The sequence below is a fragment of the Mastacembelus armatus genome, chromosome 7 (genome assembly GCF_900324485.2).
Source record: "Mastacembelus armatus chromosome 7, fMasArm1.2, whole genome shotgun sequence".
Lineage (NCBI taxonomy): Eukaryota > Metazoa > Chordata > Actinopteri > Synbranchiformes > Mastacembelidae > Mastacembelus > Mastacembelus armatus.
Window position 1 is genome coordinate 7,217,565 of NC_046639.1, and position 14,607 is coordinate 7,232,171.

At 37.5% G+C, this 14,607-nt stretch overlaps 2 protein-coding genes across 2 annotated transcripts; one reads left to right on the forward strand and one right to left on the reverse strand.

Moving 5' to 3' along the window:
* Window positions 1–3,732: 3,732 nt before the first annotated feature.
* Window positions 3,733–6,676, forward strand: mfsd4ab (major facilitator superfamily domain containing 4Ab). Its single transcript, XM_026332990.1, has 10 exons — window positions 3,733–4,038; window positions 4,163–4,361; window positions 4,608–4,850; window positions 4,980–5,142; window positions 5,298–5,413; window positions 5,555–5,728; window positions 5,816–5,963; window positions 6,054–6,124; window positions 6,268–6,388; window positions 6,494–6,676. Exons 1-10 carry the CDS (start codon window positions 3,734–3,736, stop codon window positions 6,586–6,588), a joined length of 1,635 nt encoding a protein of 544 aa, XP_026188775.1. The 5' UTR covers window position 3,733; the 3' UTR covers window positions 6,589–6,676.
* A 512-nt stretch (window positions 6,677–7,188) lies between these two features.
* Window positions 7,189–10,358, reverse strand: LOC113145569 (acidic mammalian chitinase-like). The gene is made up of 11 exons (XM_026332427.1): window positions 10,334–10,358; window positions 10,137–10,166; window positions 9,830–10,031; window positions 9,642–9,698; window positions 9,388–9,553; window positions 9,020–9,144; window positions 8,752–8,875; window positions 8,412–8,597; window positions 8,127–8,246; window positions 7,766–7,907; window positions 7,189–7,637 (listed from the first exon to the last, which is right to left on the reverse strand). The coding sequence occupies exons 1-11, from the start codon at window positions 10,356–10,358 to the stop codon at window positions 7,345–7,347; spliced, it is 1,470 nt and encodes a 489-aa protein (XP_026188212.1). The 3' UTR covers window positions 7,189–7,344.
* Between the last annotated feature and the right edge of the window lie 4,249 nt (window positions 10,359–14,607).

Below are 14,607 nucleotides of genomic sequence, written 5' to 3' on the forward strand. Positions count from 1 at the left end.
TTATGACTGCTTTAACCTATTCTCTTACTTATTTTAATGTATTGAATCATGCCTGTGTTGATGTAATATTACAGAAACATATTGTGACTTCCTTCTTCTTTTAGACAGGCAAATCTTTATTTTCTCATATTTTATCACTAGGGTGTAACTATATAACACAGACTTACAAAGAAATACATTTGGCTTTAAAGGTATTAGCATGTAATTAACGGCATTTATTCTTCTTTCATCGTGTATGGGAACATGCTGTTCTTGGCATGTTGTCTGGGCCCTAAAGAAACACACTATATAATTAAAGCAAGTAGCAGAGTTGGATAAAGAGCAGTGAGGAAAACAGAGCAATGAGATTATAATTCATAGCACACTAAACCGGCACTAAAGCAGACTTCTGATTGAGGGTGGGCTAAATGTCAGCATATGGAGATGAGACAGAGAGGAGCAAAGAAACACTGAATTTGCCTACCCTGGTACTGACGCCTTGTCTTTTTACTGGGTGCCATCAGCAACTCGTGTTTCAAGACTGGAAAAGATACTTTGCTGTGATTGTGTTTGATAGTGGTTTATTGCTTTTTCCATTATTATATTTCAACTCTTGTAAAAACCCATACAGATGTGAATAATGTTTTTTTTTTCTGTGGAAGCAAACCAGACTAAATTAGCCTTGAATTGTGGATTATTGCAGTACTTTTACACCATCTAGTGTTGAGAATGCACATAAACTAAAGTCACCCTGTGCTCAAAACCTCACTTGGATGTTTGATTTTCACTGTGCTATGTGTGTGCAGAGCTTGATACCAAATTTAACTGCTGAACAGGGAAAGCATCTCTGTAAAATACTAGTATAATTTTGTGACATCAGAACTAACCTGGAAGCCAATCATAGGCTAAAGTGTAACTAATAAAAATGCAGTCTGGAAAGCCGAAGCCTCCAATGATTAGCCTCTGGATTTTTATTTCTTTTTAATGACTGAGATAGATTATATGTGAACTTTAAGCATAGTGATTGTTTTTTTATTTATTAGCCAGTTTATTTTGTGAGACATATGAGAAACTAGTTTTTATTCTAAAGTGAGTTTAAGTTGAGTTTTTCGGAACAGTTTTTAAATATTAAGCTGATAAAGAGTGAATGAACATGTGAAAGGTTCAATAAAAATACATTCAGAGAAATTAAATTGGGTGACATTTAATTGTAGAAAATGTGGAACGGTTGTACACCAAAGAAATCAAGCACAGTTATTGTTCTTTGTCTAACACAGATCTTTTTAATCTAACCTGTGTAAATAATCACTTCATTCAAACAGATGTCCGGCTTGTGCATTGTAACATTTCCTGTAACAAAAAGTTGCTGTTGATTTTTAACACCACTTTACGTGCCTCCTTAGTTGAAAATTCCCTGAAGGAGTAATTTTGTGTTTCTAAAGCTCCGGTAGCGGAAATGGATGTTAATGAATGCCTTTTGTGTAAACACATATATTTCTCAGGGATTAGTACCTGACCAGCAGAGCCACCTTACAGGACATGTTTAGAAATCAGTTACTCAACTTTGTCTGTGTGATTCTGGCATATACAACACATGAGTAGAAAGATACAACTGTGTCAGATTGAGTATAATTGCAAATATAGTGCATACAGTGCATGCTGAAATCAGTATATACAGAGATACAAGGTTTGTATAAGGCAAAAATGTGTCACGTAATCACATATATTTAAGATATACTACTGAATAATACTTTAAAAATGCAACAAATCAAAAAGTTTGCATCATCCTCATTATAATGTAAAATACAGAAAATTCATGGTGCCTTTCAGAGTGCCAGGGTTTTTAATAAATCCAAGTTAAAGATGACTACATTCACGCTTTTAATAATAAGCCTGTGGTGTGAATTCTTTAGTTTTCCCTACTGAGACCTTGCCGGAAGCCTGTATTTGGTTTTAACGGGTAGAATTTAAACTTGTTAAAGAGATTAGATATTAAGTTCTGTTTTTTATTCACTGAGGATCACATAATACATCACATTGCTCAGCATTCATTGTACAATATGATCTTTTTTCATTCAAAGTACAGTTAAGTGTAAGCCTCCCAGTGATATAATTCCTGTAGCATCTGTCAGTTTATTCAGGCCCTGTTAAACACTGTAGTTTCAAATCACACATAGTGTCGATCTTTAGCCTGGTACATGCTTACATGTTAGCAAGAAAAAAGTAATCAAGAATTTCTAGAAAAAAAAACAGGATACAATCCCATATCAACCTTTTCCCATATTGACATAACTGTGGCAAAAAGAGAGACAGAGACAGGTTGGTGTTACTGCAGTCGATCATACATAACCAAATATAAATATGTAAAAAAGTATAAGTAGAATAAGTAGAATAATTAAATTGTCTACAGCACTGTCACCTCACAGCTAGAAGGCCCCAGGTTCGAATCCTGCTCGACCTCTGGGGCCTTTCTGTGTGAAGTCAGCCCACAGTGTCAAACTGTGATAGACTGGTGATCTGTTCAGGGTGTACTCCACCTCTCAGCTGGGGTTGGGTCCAGGCCTCTGTGACCCTTGATGTTCCATGATGGATCAATAGATGTGCTAGCAACTCTGTGACATTGTAGTTGCATGCCCACAATGTCAGTGCAGACATGTGGATGCTTAACAGGTTATAATTTTTGTTAGATAACTTGCTAGGTAACATTCACTAATTAGCAATGAAGAGTACAGCTGAGGCTGGTGGGAGTGTCATTAGTTTTACAGGTACAGTATTTTGTGATAAACCAGAGTATCAAACAGTTTAAAATTCTGACCTGATGGTGGTGCTAGACTTCAGTGTCTGTAGTAACTTTCATGGTAATCAATATGGTTTTGAGACATATGACACAAAATCCCAACTGTCAGTGTCATGGAGAAATTCATTCTCTGGTAGATACAAATGTACTTTCATAACAATCCTTCTTATAGCAGTAGATATATATTACAGGATAAGTGAAAACTTTGACCTACTGCTGGCCCTCTATCAAAGGGCAATCTGTTCATCCAATACTTGTCAAAACGTCTCACTAATAACTAAAAATACCAACCTGATGGTGGCACTAGAAGAACAAGTTAGTAAATGTCATAATCTGTGGACCACAATATTATACCAGTTCAGCAAATGGTCACTGAGATTTTTCAGACTGGAACAAAAGTGGTGGATCAAGCAACAGACCAGCAGTCTTCACTAGAGAGGCTTAGCAGAAGCACATTTAATATACTACACTGCACATACTGTGGTGAGCTACTGTACAAAATTAAAATGAATGACATTAGATTTTTTTTGTTAACAAAATGGAAGAACACATATTAAATATTATAAATAATGTGCCTATGCTTAGAACTGGGGAAAGAACATATGAAAAGAAAGAATTAATAGTAGTTATAATATATAATGTTTTACAACATATTTAATATTAAATGTTGTATTGTTTTTGTATTTTAGCATAAAGCAAAAGTCTGATCGTGAGACACTGATGCATCATTGCTTCCTGCATAATACATTTTTGAATTCTAGTAGCATTTCAACATAGGCTCTTTTCATTGTTAATCATTGACACAATTTAAATAGGCATATTATTGTTGAAAGAGCTTCTACTTCACCCATTAACTGAAGAGGACATCTTTTTCAGTTGAGCAATGCATAGAAGGGGGAGCTAAAGGCTTTAAAAGACGTCAGGGCACTCATACTACAACCAATCAACCAAACTTTCATGTGCTGTTACATTGTTAGAAATAATAAGAAAACCTATTTCACTGAAATACATCTATCATTTATCGTGCCCATGATGTTTGTGGATGAGCGGATTGTAACTCTATTCAAAAAGAATGCCCATCACACACTGACCTACTGGAGTGTTTTTTTCAGCTTTGGACTCTGCATTGCTTTTCTTGGACCTACAATTTTGGATTTGCAATGTCAGACAAACTCAACACTTAGTCAGATTACCTGGGTATTCTTCGCCCAGCAGTTCTGCTTGTTGATTGGCAGCTCTGTTGGCGGTGTTTTCAAACGGACGTAAGTATTGTCAACTTACAACTGCAAATTCATCCCTCTGTTGTGCAGTTGTTTGATCTGTGTAATACATAATAATAATAATAATTTGAAAGGTATAACCATATGTCTCTTTACTTTCTTAAAGGTTGTTCAGTGCTCTAGCCACCTTATTTGTCTCTGCCCTCATCATTTCTGTAATATTTGCCATCATCCCTTTGTGTTATAATGTTCTCCTGCTGGCCATTGCCATGGCTGTGTCTGGTTTGGCAATGGGAATTATTGACACCATCGCTAACATCCAGCTGGTGGCCATCTATCAGAAGGACTCAGCTGTATTCTTACAGGTGAAAAAGTCTGTAGTAGCATTACTGTATCTGTAGAAATACTGACACAGCAGCATTCACATTTAAAAAAATGTAGCTGCTCAGGTATAATAAAAACTATAGCTTTTGTCTTTCTACAAATATAGAAAGACAAATGAACTAGGATTTAATACACAGTGTGCTCAGTAAGTGTATATTGTCAAGTTGGGAGCCAACTATATTTTATAAGTCATGTCGCTGGCTTTTGTCTTTGTCTGCATTTTGCAGGCTCTTCATTTCTTCATTGGGCTCGGGGCCCTGGTGAGCCCACTGATTGCAGATCCTTTCCTCTCAGAGACGGGCTGTGGGAATCACACTGCGAATGAGACTCAGATCATGCATCATTTCAGAAACATGCTGAGAAACAGTCCAATTGCAGAGCACAATATAACTGAGAGCCACCTGCCCCATGAGGCTGAGGGGGGGGAGTCCAGTGTGCACTATGCTTTCTGGATCATGGCACTTATTAATGTACGATACCTGCCACACATAGATGGAGGAGAGAAATTCATTTATATAGAGCTTGATTCAGTTTTTGTTTCCTGTTAATTGTCAAAATAGCCAAATTGTAAAAACTGATTATTATTTGTGCACCCTCAGGTGCCTGTACCCGTCGCTGTTCTGTTTTTGATGTATCGAGAGCAGCTGATCCCGTGCTGCCCCAGCGGCCCTCCACATCTTCTGGACAAAGATGAACTAGCAATGGAGAACCAGCAGGGGGCTGAAGGCCCAGACACGGTGCAGAAGGAACATGAAGCTGGAGGTGAAATAATGGAAGGGATTTTTAGAGGAGTCATATTTTAAAATGAATAATGCAGACTTTCTTTGAATTTCAGTAAGTTTAGATGAAAAAAAAAAACAATAAATGTCATTTTGCATGTTGCAATCTGTCATTTGTGACTTTTTGCTATGTTACAGGTCACGGGGATATCTTTAGCTGCTGTCAGAATGATAACTTGCTTGGGCTGCCAGCATCCTTCTTTATAATTCATGTCATTGGTGGGATGGTGCTCTTCATGACAGATGGTATTGTGGTGAGTCAGGGGTGCAGATAAATAATATGATGTACATTTCACGTACTATGTTGCACATAAAATTTTATGAATGCATACAGATTTGTTTATCATAAAACATAGAAGGAAGAACACATTGAGGAACCTGCTTTTTCTTTCCAGGGTGCATATGCTGGTTTTGTGTACACCTATGCTGTAACACCACCAATGTCATTGCCTCATAAGACAGCAGGTTACCTGCCCAGTATCTTCTGGGGAGCAATCGCAGCTGGACGTCTGTTGTCTATACCTATCTCATACCGTTTCCAGCCTGTGCGATTGCTCATAATCAACCTGGTAAACCCGATGAAAAAAAGATAACACACACACGATGAAACTTAATAGTTAAACACTGATCGTGTTCTGTCTTCTTTGTTTTTACAGGTAGGTGCTATTGTTACTGTAACAATGCTGCTTATATTCTACAACAGCAGCATCGTTTTGTTTGTAGGGACCTGTTTATGTGGGCTGTTCCTCAGCAGCATCTTCCCCTGTATGGTTGCATATACTGAAGACATCCTTAATTACCAAGGTATAATAAAGTGTTTATAGCACAATAATAATACCACAGTAATGGAATCAGAGCGGCGAGAACACATAAACCATGCATTTCTTTTTGTAGGATGTGCAACCCCAGTCCTGGTGACAAGTGCAGGGATGGGAGAGATGGTAATGCAGGTTCTGGTTGGCTCAGTAAGTGTGATGAGTATCTTCATTATTATAGAAACAGAGAGTGTGAAGAGGAATGAAATGAAATAGGCTTGTAATTGCAGAAACAAGCCCAGCGGTGATTTAGATTCATGTTCAGTAGTTTAATGTTGCTGTTTCATCCCCAGATTATGCAGACTGAAGGCAGCTACAGCTTCCTGCTGTGCGGAATGATAACCGCCTGCATCGGTTTTAGCCTCTTTGTTGGTCTCCTGCTGCTTCATCGAATGCACAGAAATTACCTCACAGGTACAGTATCAACCAGCACCCTCACACACTGCTGCTGAAAGTTTGTTTTCGTTCATGTCATACTTATATCATCCCCCCAGTCTAACACCGTCTGCATCCCAACAGGAACATCAAAAAAGTCAGGCATGGTGGAGGAACCAGCAGCCAAGCAGAATGGCTCTGCCAAAACAGAACAGAAAGATGAGACAGAGAGCAGCTGAGAGGGGCAGCAGCTGTGTTTAGTTTTTTAATTGCTGCTATAGGAAAAGAAATATTATGACCGTTGTCTGTCGTCAGTGAATTTTTACCAAACCATACCAAAGAAACATTGTGCTCATATAGGTTTATTGTGCTGGAAATGATATGGGATTTGGAAAATAACGTGTTTCTGAGTTCTTAGATTATTTTGTTTGTTTGTTTTTGTTTTTTTGGGGGGTTTTTTGTAAATTAGTATTGCATAAATGTTAGAATATATCAGTGGTTTGCAACTGTAATGATTTTATATATATATATATATATATTTATACATGTCTATATATATAGATAGATATGTATATATCTATCTATATATATATATATCTATATATATATATATATAGATATATATATATAGTTTGTTTTCATATTATTTTATGTGTTTTCACATAAGTTTGGCTTTTGAGAGTAGAAATGTACATGCTGTATATGCAGATTAAAACAGTTGTACTGATACAGTGAACTGAACAGTGTCATTTTGATTCATACACAGTTTTGATTTTAAAACAAAGAAAACCTTGTGGATGTGCAGATAGATGGATATGTACATGCACAGCACACATTCATCAGTTTGAATGTTTATTTGCTTTGCTTTCAAAATTAACTACTCAAGAAGGCAGCCTCAGGTTTTACATTGTTAAACATGCAACGTGAGGAAGAAGACTAGTCAGGAGAGTTAGTCTGAGAGCAAAGAACAAATGTACAACACAATCAACCAGCCTTTAGGACCAGTTGCAACAAGAACAGGAGCTGTCAAAGACCAGACCTGCAGCACAGTTCTCAAAGTAGGTTTTCCCCCCACTGCAGTTGTAAAACTGATTCTTGTTTTTTGGGTCGGGGTACATGCCGTTGGCCTTTCCAGTGCAGAACCCACTGTCCATGCCACTGGTGCCTGAGTTGCCACCAGAAGAACCACTGCCACTGGATCCTCCACTGGAGCTTCCCCCAGAGCTGCCTCCAGTAGTCGTGCTTATTCCAGGAATTGGAGGAAGAGGAGTGGCTGGAGGGGCACAAGCTGAAAAACACCACACATCATTCTTTATTCTTTACTATATATACACATTGATCATGTATACATATACATATATATATATATATATATATATATACACACACATTGATTATCAATTATAAATATCTTACATGCTTGTTCAAGATTAAGGCTCTTTTTGAGAACGTTAATCAGTGGGTATTTTCCTTGGTTACAGAAAGTGCCCAAGTAGTCATCCATGTCAATGGTCCACACCATAGCACCTCCAAAGTTACTCTTGACCAGCCAGTCAGCCTGCAAACAGCCAGAAGGGGGCGTTGAAGTAATTGAAGTGAAAAACATAACAGTGTTGGCTGATAGCTGCAGTTACAGGAACATCATTTTACAATAATTAATATACATTTTGACAGGTTATGGAGCTTGGAAAGCATTTTTAGCTCAGAGGTAATTCACCACAACCAAACACATTGCCCTGCCAAATGGTAAAACAGGTATTCTGTGCATGTCTGTTACCTTGATCTGGAAGCTCTTTATGTTGTCATAGCCCACCCACTGGTTTCCCTTATAGGCATATGGCACATCCTGGGCCTGGTTCCAAACTTCAGTTGCTCCATCTTTCAAAAAGCCACAGATCTGTAAATTCACAAAGGGTAGCACAAATGACAACCATTCCTTGATTTGCAGTTTGTAATAATATGAAAAGCATAAGCACTTTGAAGAATAAAAAATAGCAATGAACCCTATTAAATCTTGCTATTTATTATTATTTGACTCTATTAAGATAATAAGAATACAAACCTCAAAGTAAGCAAGTTCTCCAGCCTCTTGTGTGTACTTTCCTGGAGTACCAGCACCAGAAATAGGTGCTCCAACACCATGGTCAGCAGGGTTACGAAGAGTGAAAGTGTTGCCATATGTGGGGAAACCAACAATCAGCTTCTCAGCTGGGGCTCCTTGGCTCTTCCAGTAGTTCATGGCATAGTCCTGGGAAAAAAGGAATTATACATGAAAATCACATGGCTGTGGATCTAGATAGATTTTGTTGATGCTTTCATGTTACTGGAGATACAGTAAAACTTTCCAGAAAGCCAGCTGTGGCAAATTAACACACGCTCCATGAAGATGTTTAGCTACTTACCACATTGAAATAGATGAAGCCACCCTGGTCCTCAGGGCCCCTAAACAGGGGGCTACACTCACCAGTCATAGGATCCCAAGAGCCATGGAAATCATAGGACATGACATTGATCATATCCAGGGCCCTGAGTGTGTAAAATAAGAAGTGCACAAATAACTTTAGCTTTAATCGGTAATTTTGGAATATTGCATTAGTTCCATGCAACTGTGACACATTACATTCATATGGATAAGCCAGAACACCCTAAAAATGTCCAAATAATGCTTACTGGCCAAGCTTGGGAATCTGATAAGCAGAATCGATGGTGTCCTTTCCAGCTGACACAGCAGCAGATATCAGAAGACGGGCCTTGTTGCTCTGCTTGGCTTCACTCTCAAAGGCGGCTCTCAGCTCCTGTGAATGTCAACGGATATAAAATATTTAGTGTTAACCGATTTCAGAATTCATAATCCATTATTTGTAACATGGTCAGGGCATGGTCATGTTTTGGTTTTAGGCATGTATTAATCAGCAAGACACAGCTGAAACCCCACAGGGATTTATTGTGCCCCAAAACATCTGAGACAAGCAGATATATCAGGTTCAAATTATTTATTGAGAAAAAGTAAAGCTGGAAACTGAACAGACAGAACTAACCTCCAGGAAAACAGAGTAGTACTGCTTATCCTCAGGAGGGCTTCCTCTGTTGGCTGGATACTCCCAGTCAATATCCAGCCCATCAAATTCATACTTCCTCAGGAATAAAATGACTGAGTTGATGAAAGTCTGACGGTTAGCAGGGCTTTCCACCATTTGTGAGAAACTGATGTGGAAACAGAAATGTATTAAAGCAGAAAATCCCCAATGTTTATACAGTGTCATGTCGGCAGATATCTGTAGATTTTTTTCACCCTGCAGAGCCAAAGTTCCATCCTCCAACAGACAAAAGAGTCTTCAGATTGCCATTCCTGCCCAAAAAAATCAGACACTTTAAACTCTAGTGACAACTGCCAATATCGATGTGCTTTATAAAGGAAATTTTATCTTTCTTTAAATGAATGGTTTCTACAAATATAAGCACACCAATTTAATGACTCACTTGTTTTTCAGGCCATTGAATTGACCGTAAAGCTCCACATCATTCCACTCAAATGTGGCCAGTTGGTTGTTCTTAATGGTGGCAAAGGCATACAGAAGATGGGTACACAGGCATGGGTCAATGTCATTAGGCATATAAATGGTTGGAGGTGGTCTGTACTGCGCCCAGTTTGTGAAGTAGCATGACAGTATGAAGGATGAGCCTTTGACACATAAATAATCCATTATTTATGGACCAAACTCAGGATGCAATCCAATTTTGGAGTATAATATGAAAAAAAAATGTACCACATTCATAAACTACTTACCAAGCTGTGCATGCAGCAGCAGGGCCAGAGCTGTAAAGTTAAAAGGTATGTGGTTATCTGAGCAAAAAGAATTTTACTTAGGAATATTCTCAGAATTGGAAAAAAACACTAATATGTATATGCAAATCTTCTGCTGCACATACTTCTACTGCACATTACAGAGAAAAATACTTTAACATACAACAGCTCTGACTTACCCGTCACAAACAGTACTTTGCCCATGACTACCTTGTACAAGGAGGTCATCTAATGGGTGCACTCACTTTTATACACACCCATTTCAGTCAAACTTAACAAAAAAGTGGGACCTCTGCCAGAAAGGTATTTATTTGCAAGAGATTGTTTCAAAGAAGATTATCAAATGTGCCTGCTTAAGAATCAATATGTGATTACATATCACACCTTTAGGCAAATTCTCCACAGGCACATGTTCTCCTTGTGTGAAGGACTCATTAATCCAAATAACTGAAAATTCTTATTTAAGGGGTCATATAAGAAACAACCAAATTTGAATTTCCCTTATATATAATTTCAATCTTACACCAAAAATTGAATATCTACACACAGAAACATAGCATAACAAGAAGAAAGTGCATAAATTCCATTCATGTCATGCAGTTAATATACGGTCTGTTGAGCAGTGACATAAAATATTAGAAGTCAACTCACATAAACAATGGTTAAATTGAAAAGTGACAGTACAGAAGAAAATATATGTGATGATAAAGATGTTTAAAATTCTAATTATGCTGAAAAGAGGATTGTGATAGGTCATGATGGATTGGCATTAAAATGAAATGCCCCCACAGGGTAAATAGAGAACTTATCTAATCATTTAGCTCCCATTAAAATGCAGCTTTTGTTATCTTTTATGTAATATTTAAAGACAGATATGTTGGTGTTAGCGGAAAACGTCTTTGCCAAGCCAAAGCATAGCAACAGAACTAATGCCCTTTCGTTTTCCAAAATAACTCTATCTGCTTTTTGTGGAGTGTCTCAACAATTTTAAAAAAACATCTTTGGCAAATGTCAAGTGGACTGGAAAGGAGATGTTTCATTTCCCCATTGATTTACTCTGTTAAATGTGAAAGTTTTCAGCAAGGTCATTTCATCATTTTAGGGCAATTCATTTAGGGAGGTATAATGTATAAATAAAAGCCTAACCTGCCACGCATCATACATGCATTTTCATTATACATCTGTTAAGTTCAATAGAAATTTAACAGGAAACTGTGATATTATGCAATAGTACCTTAAATATTAACAAACCTAAAATTAATTCAAGTGGTAGAAGCCATTTTGCACTCTTTCTAGCCTCAAGAGAGAGACAAAACATCACAATAAATAGATAAGCTACTATTCTGTGCATAGATTTGCCATTTTTGTGTGTTGCTATTTTTGTGCTTCTTACTCACTTACCATTGCCACATGTGTCACAAGCACAGTTCTGCTTTTTAAATCTGTAGGTAAGAGAGAGGCCACATTATCACTATGCAAGTTCTCCTAATCTCAGATCCTATTCATCTATGCTATTGCTAAGAGTTAGTAAACAGGGATACATGTACTGTAAATTCATAGATCTCAATTAAAAGCTTATTTTTAAACCTTGATGGCTATGAGGAGCCTAACAAAGATATTTATTTGACAGTTTGGTCTTTAGTGCCACCTGCTGTTTCACTAAATGGCTTGCTTTGCAGCTGTCAATCTACAGTTAGGGAAATGATGCACATAGGAAACACTGACATGGGATGTATAAAACAATGTCTATATACAAACAAAAGTTTGCAAATACACATTGCAAACACTGATTTCGCATTAACTACTTGATTGCACAACAACACCACATAGAGGAATTAACAGGAAGCCTCCAAATATCGCACGTCACTTCTGCTTTATAGCGTTCAACCTATTCCCATCATGCGAACAACATGGATGTTTCTTGGCATAATTAATGGTAATGTAACAAATCTATAGCTCTGTAATGGAACTTTAGCTTTAAAATAGTGAGTGGTTTGATTAACTAAACTCATGTTTAATATTTTTGCATTTGTTGCAGCCCCAGTTCTCTGTCTCTTCTGGCTAACAAAGCATATGGTGGATTCAGTTCAGCTGTCGGCTCCAAAGGTGGTAACTGCACCATATGGAGGAAATGTGATGGTCTCTTGCAAATATGACAATCAGTTCAGAGAAAACACAAAGTACTGATGCAAAGGACTGATATATGACCTATGTGACATAGTGGTGAAAACACCCAAGAACCGACCTAGTGAGAGATGCATCATTACTGATAATAAGGAGGCAGGAGTCTTCACCATTACTATGACATCACTCAGAGAAAGTGATCAGGATATGTACTGGTGTGTCATCGCCACAACTGGAAGGAACATCCACACTGCTGTCAGGGTCCTCGTCTCCCACACAGGTATGCTTCATCTGGGCCAGCACAGACAAGTGCAGTACAGTGCTACTGCTGCTTCTTGATAATGCTGATTTGATAGAATTAATGCCCACCCAGAAAGACAAAATCATGTTTAATTTTGGCTTTTAATGTCATTAAATAAGTGAAATGTACTAAAAATGTATTTCATGTTGTCATTTAAGATGATGTGGTAGAACAATATACAATATTTAAAGAAAAAATGACAGGATTTAACAGTCAGCAGTGTTATTCAACATGTCGGTTCCTGCATTTTAGTCAAAAACTTCTTTTTTCCCACAGTGGTAATACCCACTACCACACAAGACGATTTTTCACTCACACCGGACCATGATGAAATAAGGTGAGAAGAGGATATTAAAGCATATAATAAGAATAAATAATTTAATAATTAAGTATATAAACAATTAGTGTAGATGTGAGAAATAATTGATTCTAATCGCAGGTAATGTCTTTTTTTTTAACTAGCTGGTGGGGGACTCTTCGTTGGATCCTCTTTGTTTTAATATTGTGTTGTGTGGTATTAACACACATTGCTATCTGGTGGAGAAAAGCTGCAGAGACAATAGTGCTGCAACAACGATTTCAAAACTCACAAATATATGAATGACTGTCAAGCAACACAGATTGTAAATTAAGTGTGAATTATAAACCTGGTCATATATTGAGGATACTAAACTATTCCTCCAATGGGCACTCAATGTCTGAACTGAACTGAAAACAGACCAAGTGAAAAAATGGGCTTTCTGCCTTTTTTCTTAGTATTTAATGACTGGCACTAAAATGAATGACACCTCATTAATTTTAGTGTCTGGGCTGAAGATAAATTAGGGCCCAACTTTTGAATATACAATCAGCTTAAAATTACCACCTCTGCAGAACTGAGGCTCTTTGCTTTCATTTAAACTTTCTGTAGTTCTTATATGGAGAGTCTCAGTCAGGTTGGTACTCTTTTACCAGGTTCTAGGAGTTCTAAAAGCTTTGTACATAAAAAAAAGGAAATATCTTAAAGTCCTGCTAATACATCAAATAATGAAAATGATGGTGATGAAGATTACAGAGGTATACTTTCTTTAAATTAATAAAGTTACACACTAACTTCCTTAGAAAGGCTTATAACTGAGCTGCCGTGTTTCTATCTAAGGTAATTGATGTAAACTGGTGACTTTCACTTGCAATCAAACGTAAATTATGCTCAAATTCCTCATAAAATGTTACATATTATATTCTCCAGGCAGGCAGTGATGATTTGTGATCCTTGTCAAACAGATTTCATTACCCGCTGATTGTAGCTGCAAGCAGTTAAACAATTGTGTCTGCTGGTCGTTGCTTTCAGAGATCTGAAAACATCTTCATAGGACAGCATATATTACCACTTTGTTAACACCACCTGCACAATTTAATGCAATAAACATGCTTTTTATCGTATTTTTGTGCAGCATATAATGTTCAGTTGATGTATATGAGGGAGATATTGAAACATTCTGTGGTGGTAAAGTATTGGATTGCATTATAGGTTGTTTTTGATATTTATATATGTAGATGAGACTGGAGAAAACATCAGAAACTTTGAGGTTTTTCCCTCAACAGAAATTGTAACTTGTGATAGTAGGAAAAGCACAAGTGTTATTTATAACAGTAACAATAAATACAACACCAGGACCCTAAAAGTGAAAGCTTTTCCTGTAGAAACACATTTTATGAAAAATAAAACCTACAGCCAAACACCTCTAGGCCAAACAATCACAGAAGTGTGTCAACAAAAAATAAAACCAGTGCAAAAACATCATGCCAAGGGGCAGTCATGGCCTAATGGATAGGGAGTCAGATTTGTAACCTGAAAATTGCAGTTTCGAGTCTCAGGTCTGGGAGGAATTGTGGGTGGAACCCTGAATAGCCAACGCCCTGTCCACCTTCAATACCATGATTGAGGTGAGACCCTTGAGCAAGGCTGCTGTGTGTGTGCACCTTGGGTGATGGGTAATGGAATTTCCCCACTGTGGGACAAATACGGGTTATAACTTAACTTATTTC